Source organism: Neolamprologus multifasciatus, chromosome 7 (assembly GCF_963576455.1).
Source record: "Neolamprologus multifasciatus chromosome 7, fNeoMul1.2, whole genome shotgun sequence".
NCBI classification, from domain to species: domain Eukaryota; kingdom Metazoa; phylum Chordata; class Actinopteri; order Cichliformes; family Cichlidae; genus Neolamprologus; species Neolamprologus multifasciatus.
Genome location: NC_140445.1, coordinates 32,091,639 through 32,116,846, shown reverse-complemented (window position 1 = coordinate 32,116,846; position 25,208 = coordinate 32,091,639). Strand labels below are relative to the sequence as shown.

At 40.5% G+C, this 25,208-nt stretch overlaps 1 protein-coding gene across 5 annotated transcripts in view; it reads right to left on the bottom strand.

Annotated features, from left to right (window-relative positions):
* The window catches only part of rxraa (retinoid X receptor, alpha a), a 106,748-nt gene that overhangs the window by 57,310 nt on the left and 24,230 nt on the right, over positions 1-25,208 (bottom strand). For all 5 annotated transcript variants that reach the window (XM_085165929.1, XM_085165925.1, XM_085165924.1 and 2 more), the window contains exon 2: positions 21,849-21,962. In XM_085165929.1, the coding sequence (XP_085022055.1) occupies positions 21,849-21,927 (79 nt within the window). In that variant the 5' untranslated portion in view covers positions 21,928-21,962. The remainder of the gene's footprint in view (positions 1-21,848; positions 21,963-25,208) is intronic.

Sequence of the window (25,208 nt, the reverse complement as noted above, 5' to 3'; positions counted from 1 at the left end):
TGTGTGTTCTGTCAGTTCTGTCACTGGAGGAGTGTACTTTGGATCAGTGCATTGACTCACCGAAAACAAACACAAAATTCTGCAGGCCAGAGGATCGGAGGCACGCTGTATCCAAGGCAAACAAGCAAAATCATGAAAATATAGTTGCATTGACTGAGGCCCAACCTTACCACCCCCACGCCTCCATCCGCCCCCTTCTCTTGCTCTATTGCACACAGACAGTCTGTCCAGTACACACAAAATCAATTACCTTTTGGCCCATTATTAACGAAATAAGTCAGATGGACAACTCAAACAGTTTGTGTCAACAGCGTAACGTTTCTCCCCTGAATGCTTTATTTCAAACCAACAATTAATTCAGCTGCCAAGTTCCAAAAGAGCTGCTTAGTGACACTGCTGGTTCTAAAACTCATATTTTATTTAAGCAAGTGAAAATCTAAACACCGCCCTGTGTAGCAAATTTGCTGCAGAAGGATACAAGCGACAACTTTGGAAATTTCATGAAAGAGACAATTGTTCTTAAATCAAGGTGAAAGCCAAGCTGTTGTCATGGCCACGTGCTGTGTTTTTGTCTGCCTATTAGCAAGATTTTGCAAAGACTAATATGCTGAATTTCACTGACATGTTGGAGAGGTGGACCCATTACCCATTAACCACAAAATGATTTCTCTTCAGGTATCCTTAAGATCTGTGTGTTTGCAGTGTAGACCTTTGTAATCTGCATCTCCAACAAGTATTTTCTGCTAGAAAGGAAGGATCACATTTGATTTAAAATGTCTGAGCCTGGAGAGATGATTTTCAGGAAGATGCTAGATCAAACAGGGATATGGCTCATGGCTGAATTACCAGCATGGGACATTTTTCATGGGGTCAGGAGAGGTTGCAGAAAAAAAGAGAAAAAAAAAGAAGAAAGCACAAACACGGTCAACTGAAGCATCTTGAGCATCTGCAGGTCCTTAAGTGGAGCTGACATATATGTGGATCAGAGTCTATAGATGCATGTGTCTTACCCCTCCCCAGTGCACATGCTTTCACATTTAATTTTTCCCCATACTTCCTCTCCTCTGTTACTGTTTCCTTCAATGTCTTTCCACATCTTTTATTCTGCCTTTGCTGCTCATCACAGGGACTCCCCAGAGGTGGAGGATAATCCCTGTTCGGAGCAGCAAGTCTTTTATGTCCTGGGAAGACACACTGGTTAGAGTGCTGCCAGTTCTTTTTCCTCTCTACTGATACCTCGATCAGCTTCCAAGCCTTGCTGTCTCCCGCTCTCTCTCTATTTCTTAATGTTTGTGCTTTTGAACATGTTCTTTCATTATAAAACCCATTTCTTTTGCCAGGGATGCAACTACCACTACTAGCCTGTGTTTACACAGCATCAGCAAAACAAAAACACAACGGAGTCGGATGCATCTCGAGGTGTTGGAGAGGAATCTGCCACTGACTGATTCTATGCACTTATGTATGCTCTGCATGTTTTCTAAAGCGCCCAGTCAAGGTTATTTTAAAAGAATGTAATAGAAATGACTCTAAAAGCTGTGTTCATGCAACTAGGACTATTATTTACTGTTATCAACTTCAGCAACTCAAGGCCGGTAGCTGCCCTTGGTCACTGACGATTTATGTGTCATCCACAATAGCCCCAAAAATATATTGTTGCATATTTCAATTGCTATACCATACTCTAGCCGAATTCTTTTCAAATCAAAATCACAAGATATAAAATCACCATTGAATATTTATTTTGGTCCAGGTTACAATGGACTCTAAAAAGTTCATGTTAACTACAAAAAAGTCCCCTATAGAGCACTAATCACACAAAGGTTGTTATTTCTCTGCCTTCCTATACATCATTCTTGGAAAGTCCAGAAGATTGTGGCTTTCAAGGAACAATGTAAAAAAATATGCAGCCCAACACCAAAAACAATGTGTAATGTTGATGAAAAAGCCAAAGACCAGCCAAATTTAAGGGGAGTTAAGCTAAAGCAGAACCTCCAATAATGCTTGTATACAATTGAAAGTGCTTCTTTATTTCCAACAGATTCACAGCCCTGCAATTGTAACTTATAAACATAACATTAGTGAACCATGACCTCCATCAAGCAGCCTGTTCTAATTAAGTCTTGTTTGAGATTGAGTTGGTTACAATGGCATCAGATATTTAATCAACAGTTTAAGCACAAAAAAAGTATAGTTTTTTTTTTTATGTAAATGGTTTTTCTCCATTTTGGTAAAGAAATACACTTTATATGGTTTCTTTAATACTTGTATTATTAAAGTGAGGTTTTAGCACAGTATTATAAACCAAAGGCTGAAGAGCCAGATTAAATTTACCACATAAATTCCCAGGTTGCTGTCGTTTAATGTTATTGAAAAGAAAAAAAAAAGTTACTGTTTAAAAGCAGACATCTGATACATAATCTTGACCTTAAGAAAACATTACAATGATAGACAATAAACCCTTATAACAAGCTATTTGGTGAAGCACAAAGACTTTTTCAAAGCTTTCAGGAATTTGTTTGCGTTTGGTCAGTGCAAAGAAATCTGAATGGCATCGACTGACAACACCGCAGCAGCTCTTAAGTGACAGTTACTATATATTTTTTAACCAGGCTTAAAAAAGGAAAATCTTTGTAATAAAATAAAACATATACATGTTGGAAAAGCTAAAACATGTGATCCCTTCGACTAGTCTCAGGTGTACACAGAAACATGGGAAGATTTTCAGGCTTTCAGGCAGAAAATGAGTCATTCTTCCACTCTTACCACCGAACAATGATCCCTCAGTCCTATCAAAAGGTTCCTTTACTGCATGATACTTTTTTCCGATGATGCAATGATGCAGCACAGATTTTCTGTGACATTTGTGCTGGGAAAGTAATTTTCGAGAAAGTCCTTTCCCCATCGCTAAAATCCATATTTCTTCTTGCCTGTGCCTCTCATGGCCTGGATGCCCGTGAATTACGTGTTGAGATTGGCTTTGTGACAGAGGCCAAATAAAGTGGGTGTTATGACTGGCATGTAGAACCACTCCTGAGAAAAACAGGTGTCGTTCATTGGCTTACACCAATGTGCCCATAACTGCAGAGCCATGTGATTGGTGGAAGGAAGACACCACTGCTCAGAGAGGAAGCCGCTGATGCCAGGCGTGTTTGTGGGCACGGGGCAGCGGAGGTGAAGGGAGAGAGGGAGGATGAGGAGGGAAGCGGGCACCGCAAAGAACAGACCACCTGGATTACAGGCCTCAAAGGCCAGCCTGACAGAGTCAATCTGAACAACAGTGAACAGAAGACAGCCAGTCTGCTGACTTCCCCTCTCTTGCATTTTCACTGGCAGTCTGCCAACAAACACATGCTGCCCAGCAAAACTTTCAAAAGAGGCTTCAGCTCGGGTTTTTCCACCAACTTAAAGGGCTTTTTTCCCCCTTTGCCCACTGAAAAGCCAAAGTAAACTGATAGACTCAAAAACACAAATTGCAATATTTAAAAAAAACAAAAAAACAAAAACATTAAAAAGAAAACTTCAAGCCCTCATAAGATGCAGAAGCAATGCTCATATTGAGATAACAATCCAGCATACTAGGGTTAAGAGGATAAATACGTTAGCTGTTGGCAAATACACTGGGAATTACCGGTTGATGGACCAACATTAGCTGACTGGAAGCTTTTAACATGCCACTTACATTTTTTTCTTATTTTTATTAAACAAAATTGAAATACTCACTTATACACCAAGTCTGTAATACTGCAAAAAGTATTTGTCCCTTCCTAATTTTTTTCCTTCTTTTTAAATCCATGCAAACAGTGGGGTGGAGTCACCAGTCAGTTGCAGGACCAATCTGGTCTATAAATGAGAAAACAATTGCCCCCTAAACCTAATAACTGGATGTGCCTGCTTTGGCAGCAAGAACTGCAATCAAGCATTTGGGATAACAGACAATTAGTCTTTCACATTGCTGTGGAGGAATTTCATCCCACTCTTTGTACAATTGTTTTAATTCAACCATATTGGAAGTTTTTCTAGCACCACTCTGAAACCTTCATTTGATTTTGGGTTGGGTTTTTTTTTAGCGATTCAGAGGTATACTTACTGGTGTGTGGCAGCAAATCATTCAGGTACATGTTTGACGAAGCACTTTTAATGAAATGCTGTGTCAGCTTTACACCAGATGTAACGGGAATAAAAAGTCTCGTCGTCGATATAATATTTTTACATCTTGATGGGAACCACCAATTAACTTTTTTTTTTTTTTTTTACCTCTTCTTAATTTCAAGAATTATCAGAATCCAGCAGTGTTTTTTTGGGGGGGCATTTTTGCCGAATCTCTAATTGTTAAATCATGAATTCTGACTTTAACTGAGGCAAGTGAGACCTTCACTTTTTTAGATGTTGTTCTGGGTTCTTTCGTGACCATTGAGACATTCTTTTGTCGGCTGGCCACTCATAGGAAGGTTCACCACTGTTCTCCATTTGTAGATAGCAGCTCTCGCTGTAGTTCGCTGGAGTCCCAGAAATGGTTTTGCAAACCTATCATGACTGACAAATGCCAATGACTTTGTTGCTTACCTGTTTTTGGATTTCTTTAGCTCGTGGCATAATGTGTTGCTTTTTGAGATCTTTTAGCCTACTTCACTTTACCAGACAGGTTCTATGTACCTGTCTGGTAGTTGCAGTTGAATCAACACGTCTGTGACTAGTGAAATTGAACTCAGCTTTCCAAGAAACAAATGTGGTTAGCTTTGATTTAACAATAGCGGCAATTGCTTTTCAACGTAGGGCTTGGGCCCTACGTAAATTTGGAGCTTTAATAAAGGAAATTGTCATTTAAAATCTCATTTTGTATTTACTCAAGTCATCATTGTCTAATACTAAAATCTGTTTGATTATCTAAAACATGTTAGTGTGACAAGTATACAAAAAATAAAATGGCACTGTGTATGAGGAATTAGTGTATTCATACTTTTTAGTGTCCATGTGGGCTTTCACAAATTAATCAGTCTGTAACTTCTACAGACTTCGCCCTTTACCCAGACAGATACTCCAGTCTAGGCGAAGGCTTTAGATGTGGTGCAAGAGGAGTCATTTCTTCACTTCAATCTATTTTCTTTTCTTCATATTTCTGCCTTTGCTTTGAGAAAAATTATTTTTCCTGCCCTCTTGGCACTGCATCCTCCACTGTGAGGTCACTCTGCCATATCTAACAAGGATCCTTAGGGCAACGAGGGTGTGAATTACTCTTTTCTTTATCCTTGTTGCATCCAGAAGTACAACACAGAGGAGGAGACAAAGAAATGAAAACACACAACCTTCAACAGAAGACAAGGGCTCAACCAAGTCAGCAAACTAATGGGAGGAGGCCACTGGCAGATAACTTGCACAAACAGGCACACTCCTCTTTACCACACACATACTGAAGTGTTTTGCTTGGACTCAAATCCTTGCGATAGGGAATGTTCAGATGACTGGCTGCCATCTTCTCTCAGCTGAGAAAATGCTGTCCTCTTGCCATTGGAGTGTCAGAGGAGGATAGTGAGGAGGACAAGACTCCCACGGTTGTATATTGCCTCTGTAGATAAGTTGCACATTTTTCATAAACACACACAGATGCAAACACTCACCAATTAGACGAGCAAGTAGCAGGCCTAAGTTCCAACCCCCCGATCCTCCTATCTACCCACCAATTGTTTTAAGTCATAAATATGTTACCACACATGCAAACACACTGCAATGATTTGCCATGCATGACAGCATGGGTATGAATACATAAACATAAAAGAAACCATGAAGCCATCAACAGATTATTAATTTCAAAAGCCCCACGTACACCCACCCACCCACACACATCGGCTTTTAGAGTTAAATTATAAAAGATGATTTGCCTCGCATATATGCTTCAGCAAGTATCTAAAACACACAGACGAGGAGGATATTAAAAAAAGAGCAAAAACAATAATCAATCACTCAATTTATTCAATGGAATTTTATTCACACATGGCATATTATGTATTTATGTAACCACTAAAAATACATTAGAAAATGTTTAAAATTTTTAACCATTAAGTGGCTACTTTGCTTGGCAAGTGACCTGTAAAGTCAAGAATTCACAAACCGACTTATCTTAAGGCTTGTTAAGCCTCAGCTTTGTTAAACAGAAAAATATAAACAAGGGAGGATGACACCTCATGGAAAAGTTGCAGTTCATTCCCCTTTTCTGACAATCACTTGATTAAACTCGAAATGCAACATGTGTTTGCCTATTTTGAAAATAGCAAACTGCAGCTCCGCTATACGGCTATGTTACAGAGCGGCATGAAGCAGGATATCTGACAGACAGACAGAGGAACCAATCTGAGAGCTGTGCAGCTCGGCCCGACGCTGATTGATAGCTGGCTGTGGATCCTGAGGGGCATTGAGAGTTTAATCACCCATAACTGCAATTACAGACGAACACGTCAGACTCATAAAGCACTGAAACAAGATGAGCGCCTCCTTCCTCTCCTCCCCTCGGCGCACATCAGCCAAATTCCACTAAAGCTCAAGGAGGAACAAGGGAGCTGAAGGCATAACCTCAGAGAGAGAGACACACACAGAAAATCCCTACCTAGTGCAAAGCATTAGAGAGGAATTGCAGAGCATTAATTAGTACTTTTAATATACTTATATGCTATAAAACAAGTCATTATGCACTCCACTTGTAGTACTGTTACCTTGTTGTGAAAACGAGTGGGTGTGCCATGTTTCTATAGAAGACATCTACTGTAAGGATCTCGAGGAGCCTTGATATACAAGATTCAAAAAGACTTTACCACAGCATAAGTGAACATTAACATATCAAATATGCAAAGCCACATACACACACTTATACCTAAAGCATGCATGTGGATGTGCGTGAGGGCACACACTCCTAATGATCACATAAAAGCTTATAGCAGAGCATAAGACAGGCCTTAGGATGGATTAAGATGCACGCCTTTATCAGTGGGTTCCCACAATCCCCCCTAGAATATCTCCGCTCTCTCTTGCTCCCTCACTTTCTTTTTTTGCTCTTCTCAGTCTTTCCATTTCCTCCATACCTTAGGGAGATTGCTAGAAGGAAAAATAAAGAAACAGAAACATTCTTCAAATATGTATGTGAATGGACTGGCCGCTGGCAGAGGGTCACTTCTGTTCAAAGCAGCAAACATCCAAAGTAGTCATATTAATACTGAGGGTAAGATTAAAAGTAGATGAAAAGGACAGGCTCCTTTTGTCACCAGATCAAATGTTGGGGGGGCTGGATGGTGTCAGAAGAATAGCTGATGTCATGTTGGGAAACCAGAGATGAGAAAGCAGAAGTGGGAAAGGGAAAGCAGATTTTTTTCTACAATGGTTTCATAGAACTGCAGGTCTAATAAACACTGTGCGCCTACCTTCTCCACATGTAAGGCTTTTCCCCCCGTCAAGTATCACTTTGCCGCTAACAGCTGCTATAACAGACATTTCTGTGTAGGTAACCTTCCTTACTCTGTCATATGTCAATCAACAGTATACTTAGCTCCCACTGGTTAATGCTTCAATCGCTCGTGTCAAAGTTCAGAGAACTTTCGTGTCTTCCATCATTTGAGCTATGTATCACTGCTATTCTATTTCTCTGTTAACACTCCTTCAAGGAGGGAAAAAAGGGGCTCTTTGGGTCAAATTTTCAAAGAACAATAACTGTCATTGACTACTTCCTCATACTATAAAGCTGTGCAAAATACCCATAATAAGCTAAGGTGACAGCTGGAAACGGATGACAATTTGAAAAACATGAAACCCTTCACAGCTGGTGAGCTAGTACCAGACAATGTCAAACATGAGCCCAGAAATGTACATCCAGTGTAATGCCAACGGAGGGCCAATTTAGACCTCTCCTCTCTTTTGGAGTGCAGATTAGAGACAAGCTTGAGAGACAACCTTTGAACTCTGGAGTTTACCGGGGGGCACGGCTGGTCACAAGATCAACAGAGCAGTTGATTCATGACACAGTGGCTACATTACAACACACTGCTGTCTGCCACATCTGGTCCCTTTAATAAAGAAGCCTTCTGCCAGGGGCAGTGAAAGTATTCCTTTGTGAACAGAGGAGGAAAACATCCCATCTTCCCCCTGTCATTCCCACTCGCGCAGATCCGAGTGTGTTCCTCTGCTATAGTGAGTGAAACCTTCCCACCTGATTGGCTGCGATCTACTCATCAGCTGCACAATGATGCGAGATAAAGAGGGTGAGCTGCCCTGTGTGTGAAAGGTCAACGCCTCTTGGCGCAGGGGAGCGCACACTATGTAAACAGGACAGGCAGAAGGATCAATCATGTAGAGCGTATTTATTAGTTTAGTTGGCCGAGAAGTACATCCACTGGAACATGATTCAGGACTAATCATGTGGAGAAAAAGAGGCAGAGGAAAGAAACGGGGAAGGAGGGGAAGCGAGATGGAAAGAAGAGGGGGGGGGAGTAAGGATGTAGGTTCAAGTAGAGACTGAAAGTATTTTCCTTCACCTGTCTTTATGCATTAATTTGCACAACTAAAAAGACTGCAGGGTGGGTAAACACAGAAGAACTTCAGTTTCATCTTAGCTGAGCCATATGAACAAATATTGCTTGATAAATTATGATTGCTTCATAAATATAATAATTATATTCACAAGAAGATAGCGAATGAAAATACATCGATTCAAATTTCTTCACAACTTATTTTTATCATATTTTGATAAATATATATGTTTTCCATTACAGGGCTTCAGCCAAATAGAAAATATGTCATATACACACACCTTTACGTAGACCTTTTTTTGCATGTTAGACTCCACGTTTACTAAATATTAATAATTACTTCACCAACAGATGATATTAGCAAGAGCCTCATCTCCCATCACACCATGACTGTTGTTTCATCTGTGCGGGAATTGGGTTTTCCCCATTTACTTAGTAAAATCTTCTTTTGCCAATAATCCAGACGATGGTCTGCCTCACTGCATGCTGTGCTATGTGAAATTTTCCTGGCATCTTTCAATATTTGATATGGCACACCCAATAAAAGCAGCAGTGGAGTTTTTACAATCATCCATACTTACTGGACATTTTGAATATATGTTTTCTTGTCATTCTTTAAATTCACTCTAATCAGTGACAATTCCTTGGAAATCCACTTATCCACTAACAAATACATGTTAGCAGATAGTATGTGGTTGCGCATGTCCTAATATGGACTACTGCAATTCATTATTATCAGGAAGTCCTAAAAACTCCCTGAAAAGCCTTCAGTTAATCCAAAATGCTGCAGCAAGAGTACTGACAGGGACTAGAAAGAGAGAGCATATTTCTCCTGTTTTGGCTTCCCTTCATTGGCTCCCTGTTAAATCCAGAATTGAATTCAAAATCCTGCTCCTCACATACATATGTGTTGTGATTTGGTGCTATATAAATAAAATTGAATTGAAATTGAAAAAAATATTTATTTTACTGCTTTATTTTACTGCTGCTGCCGTTTTTGTCTTCAGATCCTGTTGATGTCTGACGTAATGATCCAGAGCTACAGAAAACACCTGAAAAGCTATAACAGATTATTTGCTCATGTCAGAAGAATTCCATCTTTAGCATGTTTTTTTTAACTTTACAAGGCAAAGTATTTGTTTGCATCTTTTTGGATTCTTTGTTAATTTTACGTTGACACGAGCCAATTTGCAATTGTGTATAAACACTACCATACATCAGTCTTCAGGGGTTGTTGTTCAAAATTGATTTTAGTACGCCCTGATATAACTTGTATCTAATAAAAGCAATAAGGTAGTCCCGTGATGGATTAGCAACCTGTTCATCGTGTTTCCTGCCTTCTGCCCTGCAGTTCTGAGCAACAATACACATTAAGGTCAGTAATCTTGTTTTGGAGCTGACGATTAAAATTTTAAACAGAAAAACTTCGTTTTATTTTTTTATTTACCCTTAGTGTAGTGGATCAAACATGAAGTAAAAAAAACTAAATCCTGAAAAGGAAATATTAGCAATAAATGAATCTTTAGACCCCTTCAACCACTGCAAACATGATGTCAGACATGATCTCCCTGATGTTGATTTTAGACTATGATCCTTTTCTAAATTTTAATTTATTTTTTACTAACAGAACTTGCCAATGATCATATTTAAATAATGTAACATGTTGTAAAGTTAGATATTAACCCTCATTTCACAGAACCCTGCGGTTACTTTTAAAAGTAACGTAGAGTATATGTGAAATCTGTTTTTGTGAAAGTACAGAACATGTCAGAAATCTTTTTGTAAACAAGACAGTATAAGTAAAAAGGAGTATATATCTACAGGTTGCATAAGGTTTTGTGACAAATATTAGGTCATATTCTGGGAAATACAAGATCAATAACACAGTTTCACAACACCGAGAGCAGGTCAAAGTTAACCTCTCATACTTTCTTCAGATAATATCAATATCTTAAGTCATAATTCATGCAGTGAGATAACAAAGTGCTGTAAAACAGTTAAATACACTTTTTAGCATGCTGCTCAGAGAATAGGGTTGTGCTCATTATGTAACCTGCATGACTGCTGTGGTTAGGCATTAATTTTTGCACTCCCACATACTAATTGTGTTGCGTTCAAAAATAACCATTATGTGGACAGGTAGACAGAAGCAAAAATGCTTGAATAACAGCAAAACAAAACCGGTGATAATAGACCTGTTTGTTTTTCCATGAGCTCTAAATGCTCCTTTAACCCTTGTGACCTCTGGCAAGGCAGATGGAGGCCAGAAAGCACAGCAAGCTGTTGTTGTATTAAACATGATGATGTCTATAGACACTGTCCTCTAAGTATACTTTAGCTCACATTCAGCACATCTCCAAGTGTTTATGCTGGTGTATGCATCCACGCGCACACCAGCATAAAAATTACACTCTGTGTGCAGCTTTTCTGTGTCTCTCTCTTTTGATACATGTGTTTTTGACACTCAATAGTCTGTTTGGTTGTCTTGTTTCGATTGTTTCGCGTCGTGCCACTGAGCAAAGTCTGAATAATGGAACTGGCGGCGCGCTGGTGTCGGATGAGACAGTGCCACCACAAAACTAGCCCGGCTGTTGTGTAATCACCAGGCTCACACACACGTGCCCTGTCTGTGTATCACAATACATGGAACAGATGGCGGGGAGGGTGTTAAATAAACACAAATACACGCTCATTATCAGCTTGGGTTACAGGCAGCTGCTGCCGCTCATTTTGCCTTTGACATAGATGTCCTATAAAATCGCATCCCGATGAACACTTCACATAGAAGGGTGAAAACCAAATCACAGCATGGCAACCAAACAAGTCATTTCGGATGCGGCGGGGTATTGGGAGTGGATGGTTGGGGTTAAATAATGTGAGGGCTCAGCTCGTTTTGATCACTCCCCTGAATGGTACACGCTAAATCTAAAATGAAATCTGCCACAGCTGGCAAAGAGATGAAAGGAACACAACATTGTAAGTACAATAGAAACAGTACATCAGCACATCAATGCAGGTGTACATGCACATTTGAGTCCAGAGACATAAATACAAGCACACAAAGACACCCATAGCTATACAGCGACTGATCCTGGAAAAAGCAAAGCATTAGGCCTGCAGTGCTTTTCTTTCTGGCACTAAGCTCTTGTTTTGATGCTGAGGAGCTCTTAACTTGACCAGCATTAATAGATGGGCACTAAATGCCCCACGTCTTCTAGATTATTTCATAATACCTAGCGCAAAACTGTTGTGTAAATGATTAACTTCTTCTTACTTCAGCCATGAGAGGATAAGATGTGATATGACACCCGTGACACATATTAAGTGTCAGAAAAGGAGAAAAACAAAACAGCAGAACTTACAATGATTTCCTTAATATCCCTTGTCTTGTTTTGACTACCCACCCAAACCTCACCTCACTATGCCCCTAAAAAACACAAAACAATATTACAGAGAAGACTGGACCGGTGACTGTTTCCAATTTCTGTTTAATGAATGACCTCATTCTTTTCTCCACTACTCTAAATCAAACACAGGCACCTATGAGCACGTGGCACTTGTTTTGGATCTGCTGCATTTTTTAAACAGGGCACATTTTAATTTATCTCATTGCGCTACTTTAGCTTGCCCTTTTCAATCTCCCCACATGTTTGTGAACTTGTTATAGTGATTCATAAAGGTCTGGCTAACTGAACCGCGCAGCAAAACCATCTGATAAATAACATCCGATGGTGTGTCAATGCTAAACCATCAAGTTTCAACCCTCACTCTGCAATCTTTCACCGACTCTGCCACCAGCTCTTAATATGACTCTTCCTTTGCCCGTCCTCTGTATAAAGTCATGCCACCACTGCTGCACAACTACACCAGTTGATTAGCTCAATGTCAGTGACTGTAATGGACTTTTGGACGCAATGCCCCCATGGCGTTTGGTGCGCTCTTTCCCCACTGTCCCTACTCCATCACAGTCACATTGACTGACCCGTCTGCATGGGCAGACACCAAAGGTCAACTTTCTGCAACAATGCCCCAGGTCTGCCCAGCACTCAGAGCCCAAAGACAGTGGTTAAGAGTATGGCTGTTAATTCAATTTGTATGGAACTGGGATGTTAATTGTAATAATCTAGCTTTAATACTTTGATTTTGCTTATAATCAAACCATGGTCTTCATGAGACGTCATCTCAGTTGTTGTTCTGTTTGTTTGGCAAAACAGGGGCTAAAGCTTTAGTGCTGCTAAAGCCAGTTCCTAGAGGGCCACCAGCTTCTCAGACCAACACCATGTCCCAACAAGACATTTCCATTAGGCACTGCATTACCATCACTCCGTCAATTGCTTTCTCCATGCACCTCAGGAAGTGGCTCTCTGTGGAGAAAGCACGGAGGATTGCAAACACTTCTCCCTCCACCTTTCACATCCCAGCATGTGCTGGCCTGCATTAGCACACTTGGATGGGCCTGTTGCTGTGCAGTGGGGACATGTGACATTGAGATATCAGAGTTCTGCCACCCTGCCTCCACCCACCATCCTCATACACACACATACAAACAGACATTTTTTTACAGACCTCTCTGGCCTTTTGTTCTCTAACCTACACCCATCAGTTCTTGTTTTGCCCTTTGCAGGAGTCCAAGGGCGGAGCCTGCACGAGGTGAGGTGGCAAGTGATACATTTTTGACCTTACACTTCATGAGATCGGCTTCATTGACATTCGGATACAAGTGCTCGTTTCCACTGCCTCTCCCTTCCCCCACCACCAAGCCAGCTATAATGCCAAGCATGTCAAATCACTTTAGCATCAAAATACCAACAGTCATCTCCCCCGTCCTCTCTCTCCTGCTAACTCCTTACCCCTCGCTTTCTCTCCCCCAACAACCCCGACTGTCCATTTCCCTTTCTCTCCCCTCTGTTTATCCTCCTCTGGGGGTGGAGGGGGGACGCACACAGTGGGATGATCTGTCGCTGCCACTGCCTTTCCGAAATCCCATTGACAAGGACAGAAGCAACTGACCATAGTGAGCAGAGGAATGGCTAGAACTGCCCCTGACAGCACTGAGCCCCAAGTGCACTCTGAAAGGACACCTGAGCTCCCTCACCACCTCATTGACAAACAGGCCAGTGAACAAACAAGAAGTGAATAAGTCTGCTGTAACATTATGCTGGATCTCATTTTTGTTTATGATGGAGATGTTTGTAATAGACAAAACTGACAAAATAAGAATATCTACCTCCACAAAGTCAAACTCTACATTAAAACTGCAAAGATACATTACAGGTTATTAAACGCTTCTGCATTCTTGTTACTTTCAATTGTGACTTAAGCCATGTTGGATGTTGCAAGCGAAGGATAGCAACAGGGAAAGCATGGCCCAGAGAAAAAATAAGACTTTTGACCTCTTCCTTCTGTCTGGCCTCATCCAAATATCTTAGGTTCACCCAGATGCTAAATGGTAGCTTTCAAGATTCTTCATCATCTTAGAAAACAGAGAAAAAACAAAACAGGCGCCACAACAGATGGTATTCCTCAAAATCATGTCTTTTCACTCTCATTGTTTATTATGGTAATCTATCAAACATGGCTTTTTTCCACTGGGAGTAAATATTTTTTGTCCATTGTACTTGCATGATTTATCCAAGCCTGTAACATATTATTCTGCACATAAAGAACACAATTCTCACTGATTTTTTGAAGAGTATAGTACAGTAAATAATGGCTAAGAGTCCTTTTGTAAATGACACATGCAATTTTCTTGTATCTTGGTGCTCTGATGTTTGTGCATGGTTAGATGAGGCCAGTGCCCCTCAACACTTAGTCAGCCTGTCTAATATAAATAGGGCACTTTGGATCACGCTCAAGGATCCAGAAAAGCTGCACTGCAGGCTGATTCAGATGTTTCTATCAGCTAGCCATAGCAGAGATACAATCAGGAGTGAAATATCTGGGTCAAGATGCACGCATTCATTTATATTCATGCCATTGGTTAATTTGCCCATATATTCCAGAAGAAACCGACGTGCTTGGCTGTCATTAACATACTGTTCTGTGCTAGGCAACGTGGGGCCTCAAGAATGAGAACTTGCTTATTCATGTTTAATTGAAGTTAATAAAAAATGCAGGGTTTCTTTTTTTTTCCTCCATTTTTTTCATGCAGATGCAAAGCCTCACATACTGTACTGTTACTCTCACTCAAGGGGTCAAAATAAATTCCAAGGACAGCTGGCAGGATGAAGTTTCACCTCATTTACGTAAAACTGTCTCTGAGAGAAACTATTATCTATAGTCTAAATATAATGCAGCAGTAAATTAAAACAAAAAAAAAAACACAAAAAAAACAAAAACAAGTGCTTTCCGCTCAACTCCTCACTGTTTTTAAATTGGGTGGGGGGGGGGGGGGGGGGAACAATGGATAAATTTGTATTCCACTGTAAGATTAATTAGGCATTCAATTATTCTGTACCCCTGATAATTTACATTTAAATGCTGCTTCCAGTGCACAACCAAGATTTAAATTTAAACTCAGAGCCTTTGAGAATCTGAGCTCAGGTAATTATTCAAGTTCAACTCCCAGTCCTCAACTCCAGCACCCATATTTCCACTGTGGAGATGATAATGACCGCACCACAGCGACGATATGACAACTCCTGTCCATCCCCCATGTCCACGGCTGCCCACTCTTTTCACTCTCCAATGGGTCTGAGCTGTAACAATGAGATAGCATTTCACTCTGATGGTGCTGCTCTGGGATTAAGGGCTCAGAGAGTTATCAAAGGCTTAGTCACTCTGATTTCTAGTGACCCACCGAGGATGGCTGCGGATGGCATTCAGTACCAGCACAGAGACCTCCACCTCTGCAGATGCATCCTAGCTGCTGTGGCAGCTGGCCACCAGGGGCCATGTCACTTTAGGGAATTCCATGTGACCAGATGGACAGTTATTATGGGTATTTAGTGAATCCTCCTTAGATAAAAGGACTAGCTGAGAGATTATTAGAGAGCAATACAAAAAGAACATGAAGGGCAAATGTGAGGACACACACACAAAAACCTCCTGTCACAAAAATCAATACATAAATATCAATTATGGTGGAACTGATGGCTCAACTAATTAAGGTGTTAATCGTGGGAATTAAATTTAACACCACAATCTATTTAGCTATCTGGGGAATTTTAGTTTCTTTATATTTTAGTCTTAACATTGTGAAATTTTTTGCTCTACACCAATTGCATTTCATCCACACACACGCGCACACACACACGCGCACACACACACACACACACACACACACACACACAAACTCAAACATCTAATTAACTCCAAAGTTTGGCAGTTCTTATCGTAGTGAGGACAAACAGCAGTGCTCTGGCTATAATTAACCACATACAACTAAAAACACGCAGAAATTAACTGGGCTTAGCATGAGATGAGTTGTGATTCTTTGAATTTGTGTATTAAAAATACAAAAATAACTTGTCTGTCCCGATGAATGGGGTTCAGGACCCATAAACTGCAGCTTAGTTGCTTCTAGCCCTGTTGGCTTCTGACCTAGCAGGAAGCAGCCGGGGACAGCACTGACTCCAGCCAGCCAATTAGAGAGCAGGGAGCACGAAGCACACTGAGGCTAACGAGCTCCCTCCCTATGACCCTCCTCACCTCTTCAGGACCCCACGATGGGAAATATGAGGAGCCGGGAACCACTTTAACTAGACATTAACCCCACTTCCCCACCCCAACCGCTACTCTAAAACCCTGCTGTGTGACCACAAGGTCCACAAACACATGCTGCCTCTCTCCAGAGGCCCACCACATGGAGTATTTCTGCAGAACTAATTCTAAAAAGCAACACACAGAAAAAACAATGAGCAAGTAAACACATATTTCTTGCATGGAGATGGAGCTGTGTCACTAGCCCTACAGTTTACGCTGGGCTGGTTCTAAGTGGAGGGATAATGAAGCCTCTTTCCATGTAGTCAGAATAGAAAACGGGTTCCAAATGAATTGGCAGGATTTGTGAGGCAGTGAGATAATTCTGAGGCACTGTAATGAAACAGGGCTGCATTAAACACTAATGCTGCTTGGTATTATGTGCAATTGTTACTTATTAAAACATAATCAGTAGAGAGTTAGAAATCACAAGATAACAATACACCTGGAGGGTTAATCTCTGCAGGTAGTGCCGGATACTCAGATTGAGTTTCTGCTGCATCAGTCACATCCAGAACTAATGAAATAACAAGAGAGGGAGCCAGTCGTGATCATCTATGTCCAACATCCCCACTCCCTTTTCTCTCCAGGCAGAATTGGTCCTGTCATTTGGACCCTCCAAACACGGACCATATGCGAGTTCAGCCCTGGCAATCAGACTGCATTGTGGAACAGGCAGCTGAGTTCATCAGGAAAAAATTAGCCCGCCGCTCTACAGGCCTCGCTCCCATTGGCCAGTCACGAGGCCTGCTCCGTTTGAGGGCACCCCAGACATTCCTGCGGATAATCTTTTCCATTCCTCTGCTCAGCTTGGTGAGGACAGACCAAATCACAGCACAAGGCTTGCATTGTGAAGGCCTTTTTCAAAAAGCTCTGTTTTCAATGCTGTCTCTCTTTTACACTCGCTCACCTCATGCACCACATTTCCAAAATAGAAAAAAAGAAATCCCATCATGACTTCTTCTTCTCATTAAAAAGCAACAGGGAAAAAAAGTGAAAAGAGGCCCTAAATGATTTGCCTTTTTTCTAACATTATCCTGTGGAAAAGTGAGGTCTTGAATACTACATTTCTCACGGTCCCTTTCCAGTAAAAGTTTGTTTTTGAAAAGCCCAAACAATGTAAAACCACTGAAACCGGAGGCGAGCCACATCAGTGTGCTGCCCGGAGTTCAGCAGATCACTGCTGAATACAGCTCCCCCGGGCGAGGCTCGCAGGCCTTCCCAGAAACCTGCTGCTTGGTCACCCCTACACGCCTCACGCCTCCCACAGCAACTTGTCATTGTGGCTATAGTTGGGCAGCTGGAACATTATGATTGGAGGACAATCACACAATCTAGGGGCACTGGTGAATTTATAGAAACATATTCCATAATTAGACCCACAGATTATTACAGAGTCTATAAACTTAGACTCCAGAGCGGCTAGCCACCCCTCTGCTGCTATGACTTAACAGTTAGGTAACTTTCTCTAGAGGTATCCAGTGCTCTTGGCTGCTTAACACACCACCGATTTACTTTAACAACTCATGCGAGAATAGCAACAAGAAAAGAAACTTCACTCCCCTAACTCCTCCTCTCTTCTCTATTTGCCCCTGAGTCTGACACAGACAAAATAATCTAATGTTACTTGTAACCTGGTGTCCTACCAGTCTTAAAATAGCCACAACACAAAGACATAAAACCTTTAACATACTTCAGTGAGACTACACAACTTATCCAGATGGTCCCAATTGTTCGGAAAACACATCCACCCTCATTATTAAACTCTGACAGTAAAATATGTTGCAATCAATCAAGACAACTCTGCAAAATACACAAAGATGGGGGCGAGGTTGGTAGAATAACTGTGCACCTCATCGTGCTGAAACTTGTCCATATGAAAGTATTTGCCTGTGAAAGAGAGGGTAGTGGGTTCTCATTTTCTCCCCCCTTCACAGAGCAGGAAGAGAAACGAAGACAGTTAAGATTTACTATTGATTTTGAAAAAAAATATAAAAACCAATAATATTTTAAATAAATACACAACAAGGCTCGCAAAATTTCAAAATCTCTGGTAGCCCTTCGGGCAGGCATTCTTCAGTTTTTGGTAGCCCAAAATAAATTTAAGTAGCCCGAATAAAAAAAGAAATTTTTTTTACGTTTGGTTTCCTTTACAATATTATACATTAAAGTATAATATTGTAACGGAAACAAAAATTAATCAAAAAATTGTTAAAATACAAATCACAACAACTGTATAAAAATTACAATCATCAACTCAAATACTTGGTTCTAATTGAACAGAAATTTCTATGAACTTGTAAGAACTGTGTAGAACATGAATCAGTCTGTGTCAGATCCTGAATCTGAAATTTTCACTGAAGTCACGGGTAAGAAGTAAGTGGAACCAAGATCTAGGCCATTTGCTTTTTGAAGTTTGCAAAGACTGCTAAATTCTGCCAATGGTAGTTCACTCTTTGCAATATAGCACACTGTTCTAAACAGCTTTTTCAGGAGTTCTTGTTGTGCTTGGTTTATTTGTAGTATGTTTTTTTACAATTGGTGTTTGTTCTGGGAATACTGCAGACTGGGCAATAATGCATTTCTTGCATTTCTCATGGGTTCTGATGGGGTCTTTCTTAAAATGACTGGTCCCAGTAACAAAGGCGCTTGTCGACTCAGAAATCAAATGAAACTCACAACACACCTGGCAGAACATCATGTTATTTAGCTCGTCATATTCCAGCCACAGAAATTCTTTTGTCCATGAAACCAAAAAAGCTGCGCTTTCTTTTTGCCTCATAGTCTTTAGGCTAGGTGACAAATCGTCAACATATTACGTTTTCGGCTGCCCACCACATTCCTAAATGACGACCTCGGAAAAATGAGGAAATATGAGAACCGTATGGACTCAATCTACACATGTTCGCTCTTTTCCTTCAAATAGCTTAGAAACACGCTATTTAACATCATTTAAGTCCTGTTTAAGGTGAGGAAAAAGGTTATGGTTAGGGCTAGGGATAAGGTTAGGTTTAGGGCTGGAATACAGGGCTGGAACGTTGGTTACCGCGGGAGCGTCATTGCACTGGATTTCAACCATAACCCGCCGCGTACCATAAGAACGCCGAAAGTCTCCTTTCGCGTTCCTCAGGAACGCCGCGGGACGTGACAAAACGTCGCCATGTTACGCCTCGGGAGTGAGAACGGGCTCGATTTGTCATATCTTTTCCGTTTTGTGATCGGCTTTTCTTTGGCTGCCCCTTCTTCACCCTGACCTGTCTTATTTGGCTCTGCAGAACTAAAATACCAGCGTAAATCCTGCTGCTTTTACACACGTACTTACATAATGATCAGCGATTCTTTGCGCACTCAACCTCTCACATGTTTAAGCTTGCTGCGAGAGATTTCACTTGTCGCGTTTGAATAGTAAGCTAATGAGTGATAAGACGATGTCAGAGGAATTGGTGCGCAATTAATCGTCACTCACCAATCAGTGCTGCCGCTCTCTATACACCGTTTGCGCGATCGCAAAATGAAAATGAAAGCAAAAAGCAAACGCAAATTCAAACGCGATTTTAATATGTCACATATTGACAGTGGCTCATCGATGCCAATGACATAATTACTCAGCTACATTGGCGAAAGAATGCAAAAGCACTGACATTTTCCTATGATATGGGCAGGGCTGAGTTAGATTTTGGTAGCCCGACTGGAAAAATCGCTAGCCCCGGGACGTCGGGCTAGCGATTTTGCGAGCCCTGCACAAACTATGGTTAAAAAACAAAACAAGATGAAGACTCCCTCCGTGAACACTTGGCCAGTGAATTTTTGGATATAAAATACCATCTCTTCAAGATTCTACTTTAATAGTTAGCAGAGTAAAATTTTGCAAGAATTCACCTATAATTTATTCAATACTGCCAACACTGTGCAGTCACAGTGACCTTGACCTTTAACCACCAAATTCAAACCCGTTTACCTTTTAGCACATGGTGTACGTTTATGCCAGATGTAATGAAATTCTCTCCATGGCGTTCATGGTTTGCACAAGAGTGTGACAGACATGAGGTGACAGTGACCTTGACTGCTTATGAGGAAAATCTAAGCATTCCCTCAAGAGTTAAAGTGACTGTTTGTTCTAAATTGCATGGCATCATTTAAGAAATACAATAATATGAGAATAGCATGCAGATGGACAACAAAACCCACAAAGCTTAGGTCACAATTTGCACAAGCATTGAGGTATAAATCTTGTATACAACATGAACAGTATTATTCCATTCAAAATTTCCCGTCTTTTGAGCTCTTTCAGTGTTTCAAGGATAACAATGTGTCTCATTTACTGCAGTAACAACTACAACAAGACAAAGAAATGAATAAAATTCGTGTAATCTTATTATTAAATTTGATTGCATCTTTTTTTCTTTTGGCTCACTGTCAGATATAATAAGATGATTTAAAATGTGGAAAGTCCTAAAGGCAATTTTGATGCAGGCTTGAAAGAAACATGCATGGATACTATCTTTGGTTATCACGCACAGATTGTACAACAAGACTGATCAGATTTTGTTGTTAAGCAAAACTTATGATTCAAAGCCTTGAACTTTTTGTTTTGAATTGTATTGGTAATCCTTAAAAAGGAAAAAAAAAACCCCACAAATTTACTGATTATAGAACTATTTGAGTTTTTGGACATGAGGTGTTTTCCCTAGCTTTGAAAACGCATCAACAGTGCTCGAATGTTTAATAAGATTTACTCATTATTTTTTAAATCCAATATACCACCTCAATAAATGAATTCCTCAGATGCATCTGAGAGTACTTAAAAAAGGTGGAAAAATCAAACAAAACAGGAAAGAATTATGATTAATTTACAGTTCAGTGCAAAATGAAACAAAATAATCAAAACTCTGAGCTAATTTGTTTCTAAACGGAAACAGATTTCTTTCAGAAAATGTTTGTATTCTCCAACTACAGAAGGCTAAAAAAATATGAAGGTTTTTGCTTAGGAAAATTGTTTCAGAACTAATAAAAAAAATTAGATTTAGATTTTAGAATGCTTCTACTTTGTGCAGAAGAATCAAACAGATGTTCTCAGAGGTTGTTTTTTTTTATATAGTGTATGTTGAAGTGACTTTGTCCTAGCACACAAGTCATGCTCTCATCACAAGGCAGGCAGCTCAGCTGGTAACAGCACTGATAATGCTGAATGAGGGAGCCTCAGGGATGGAATGATAAATGTATCAGCATTAACCACATGTTCTGCACAGTTTGGATCCCTATTCATTAGCCACATACCAGACAGTTCAGTTCAGAATACCCACTGATGTCAGCCTCTGCTTGTCTGAGAGGGCCGACTGAGATGGTGGGAGGAAGGGGGCCGTTCTCAGAGCACCTCTGTTAACTTGTCCATCATTGGGGCTCCACATGCAAAGACACCATTAATCATAAAAACCAGACGGAACACTGCCTCCTGAAAGGGTCCCCGAGCCACACCTCAAACCAGAGGTTGTGAGGCGTATACATGTATGTGCATCAGGTTTGGAGATGACTTTTTACCTGTTAGATTGCACAGTGTATTCCCTCATATTATTCCCAAGATCAAACAAAAGAACAAAGAAACCAAGAAGTTTATCAAGTTTATCAAGTTGGTGTTACCTGAGGATAGACGGCGGTCATGGAGGGGGCACACACCGCTAAAACAGGAACAAGCGTCACCTGAGCGACCTCGCTGCATCGGAGGAGCTAGGGAGCACTGGGGCTTCAAGAACCCTGTAATGAAAGAAATACAGAGAAATTAAACACAAAGGACAGGAGGAATATGGAGAAGATGATAAAGCAGGTTAAACTTCGACATTAAAGTGATTGGGTCACCATCAGAACCAGCATACTGCTCAAAATGTATAGCTTTGTAATCAGGTGTACATCACCCTAAACACCTCTCTTGTGGCACTGAGCCAGCTCACTGCCCATGAGTTCTGCATGTCTGTATCCAGCCTTGAAGGCTCCACAGAGTGGACAGAACCTGCAGAGCGCTGGCTAGGGCTGGTTTGTGGAAAGGCAAAAGGCTTTTGGGCACAGCACTAAGGTTAGCAGCTCTGTGTGGTCAAAATACCAGAGTAAGTTGGGGTGCCTGAAGGGGATGGAAGAGGCCGTCATACTGTCTGTCTCAGGGGTCGCAGTGGTCATTTTCAATAGGGAAGCCATTATCTGACACAATAAGGCAACTGAGGAGGCTGTATCCCCTCCAGGCAAGTGCTCGCAAGTCACTGACATCATCCAGCAAAGAAAAGATCGACAAACAAATCTAGATTGTTCAAAACAGCAATGTTTGGAGAAATCTGTCCTGAATTATAGAACCCTAATGCTATCCCAAAGTCCTCAATTTGATGAACTTAAAACAAAATAGAGAAGAATACAAGAGGTTCATGATAGAGCTTAAAGAACTACAAATCTATTAATATCAAATTACAAAAATGTCCCAGACTGAGTAGCACTAACCTTTATAATTGATGATGATACCATTTTTTATTATTTCTTATAAATGGACTGAAAGTGGAATATGAGTGGTATTTTGCTTCACCTACAACGCAGCCAAAAGGAAAACCTGTGTGTGCAGAGAAGCAGTCGCTCCATCTTTATTGACAGGGTAGCTCAAGCAGATCTTATTGGCATTAGAGGACCTCTGCAAATCCAAACTTTATTCACTCCTTAGGAGGACTTTTGGATTTTCTGCAAACATCAAGAGCAGCAAGTGGAAGAGCCCTCCCCATCGCTGTTGTCTGAGCCCAATAAAGCTCCTTTATTACCACCATGAAAAACACGTCACTCCAGATGAGCTCAGAGAATGACATTTAAAACAGGCAAAGAGATATTGAATTAGTTCCCCATGATAAGCTGTCTGAGATGCTGATATTTATTTTTCCTGCTTTTAAGGGTGTACCACGTGGAAGTGCATGTGCAATCATATAGACATGTGAGCAGGTGGGGCTTTCTTATTTGACACATTCATTAGTATTACAGATGATTCAGGGACTGGCAAGATAATTCAAGTCTGGATCAGTCAGAGCAAAGAAACAGACTGAGGTCATCTTGAATATCACAAATTAAATAAAACAGGCAAAGAGGAACACATGAAACTAAAATAAAGCCTGTTTATTCTCGTGTCACGCATATCACTTATATCACTGTTTAATGAGCATCATATTATTATTGTCATCAGATGTTGGAAAATGTCATCTTAAAATAACAGCAAAGAGTCCCAAGCCCCGCTTTATGGGAACCATGAAGATTACAGGCATCTTGGATGAGCATCAATCAAATGTTTGCGATTCAGAAAACAATACCCTAACAGACTCTGTGTGTGTGTCTGTGTGAGTAAGTTCTGATTTGTAAGTGCGCTGTCAATTTAATGGGATTAGTTCAAACCATAATGCAATTAAATCTTTTACTCTTAGCTTGGAAGCCAAGTATGAGTTAAGATCATTTCAATATGATATACCAGATTATAGATTTGTGCAACCATCTCATCACCACCCTAACACAGTGACTCAAATAACTTTTATGGCCTTATTAATTACAGATAAGAATATTCTATTGTAGACTATGAAATAAATTAAAATGGCTTTTCTTTTCTTTCCAAGCTGAATAGAAGGACATCAAAATGAATCAACCACACCATTCTTTAACCAAACATACACACAAGAGTAGTTCTTCAGAAGAAACTGTGTCAGTACTCATGGAGAAGGAGAAGAAGGGTGCAAGAGAGGGGGAGGGAGTGAATCTTGGAACACAATAGTTCTGCCATACTCAACCATATTTTTCCCATCTTTGCCAAATTAAGTTCTTCAAAAACACGACACACTCCTGGTTGAAGAAAGGGGCTGGAGGCCAAAGAGTGACACATGGTATAGTGCTTCGAGTAATGTCACTAAACATTAAGGCATTTCCATATGAGCCCTACCTCCCAGTCAAGTTGCACTTTTCCAAAGTCAGGAGTAAACTAAGGAGACAGCAACACCCACCTCCCACAAAAAGAAGCCTTACTCTGAAAGCAATCCACTGGAATAATGTTCCCACGGGGAAAAGTAATGTTAAAGCAATCTGAAATTTCACTACAGAATAAGGAAGAGGTAAAGACAAAAGAGAGACAAATTCATTTGAAGCTGAAAATGATCTCAACACCTCAATGTGTATTGTAAAAACACCTACCTTATATCAAAAAATGGTAAAAAAAAAAAAAAAGAACGAAAGAAGAAAAACTAAGTTGGTTACGTTGCTACTGATAAACAACTTGAGTTTAAATCTCAAAAAACATAATTAAAAGGAATGAATCATCAAATGTTTAGTTGGCAGCTGTAAAAATACTTCAAGAATGATACATTTGACAGGAATCCGTCTTTTTTTTTTTTTCCTGTTGGCTCAATAAATCATTTTGAGTGAAGGGCTTTACATTTTAAACCTTGAAGGACTTGATGAAAGTGTACGACATGTATGTGCAGGTTCCGGACCTGCTGTCAAAAAAGGTAAGGTTGGTACATGTCTCGTCATTAAATCTTCTCCAGCACTGCATCATTATGCCTTAGTTCATATACTCAAGCAGGATCTTGATTACTAAAGTGTTTGATCTTGCACTTCACTTCTAAGCGGCAAGGATCTCATTGGCTTTAATAACTGCATGATCCAATCTTCCAGGGACAAGCTCAAAACCTTCCTTTAACAGCCAATTGGCATTATCCTTTCCAGCCATCATGGGGGATCAGGGCAATGTAAACACGCTGGGAGTTTCCTCATTAAAGACAGCCTGCTAATGAAATCCCATCTAGCATTTACAACCTTGTGCTAATGAAGGCAAGCCTTTGAGATGTTCTGCTAATGAAAGAAGGGCTTTTTATTGATATAAAGCTAATAAAAGAAAGGCTTAATGACAAGGTTCTAATGAAACAAAGGTGTGTAAATGTGGCGTTATAACAAAACCCACTGATAAGGTGAAATCTGCAGCATTTTCATTTAAGCACA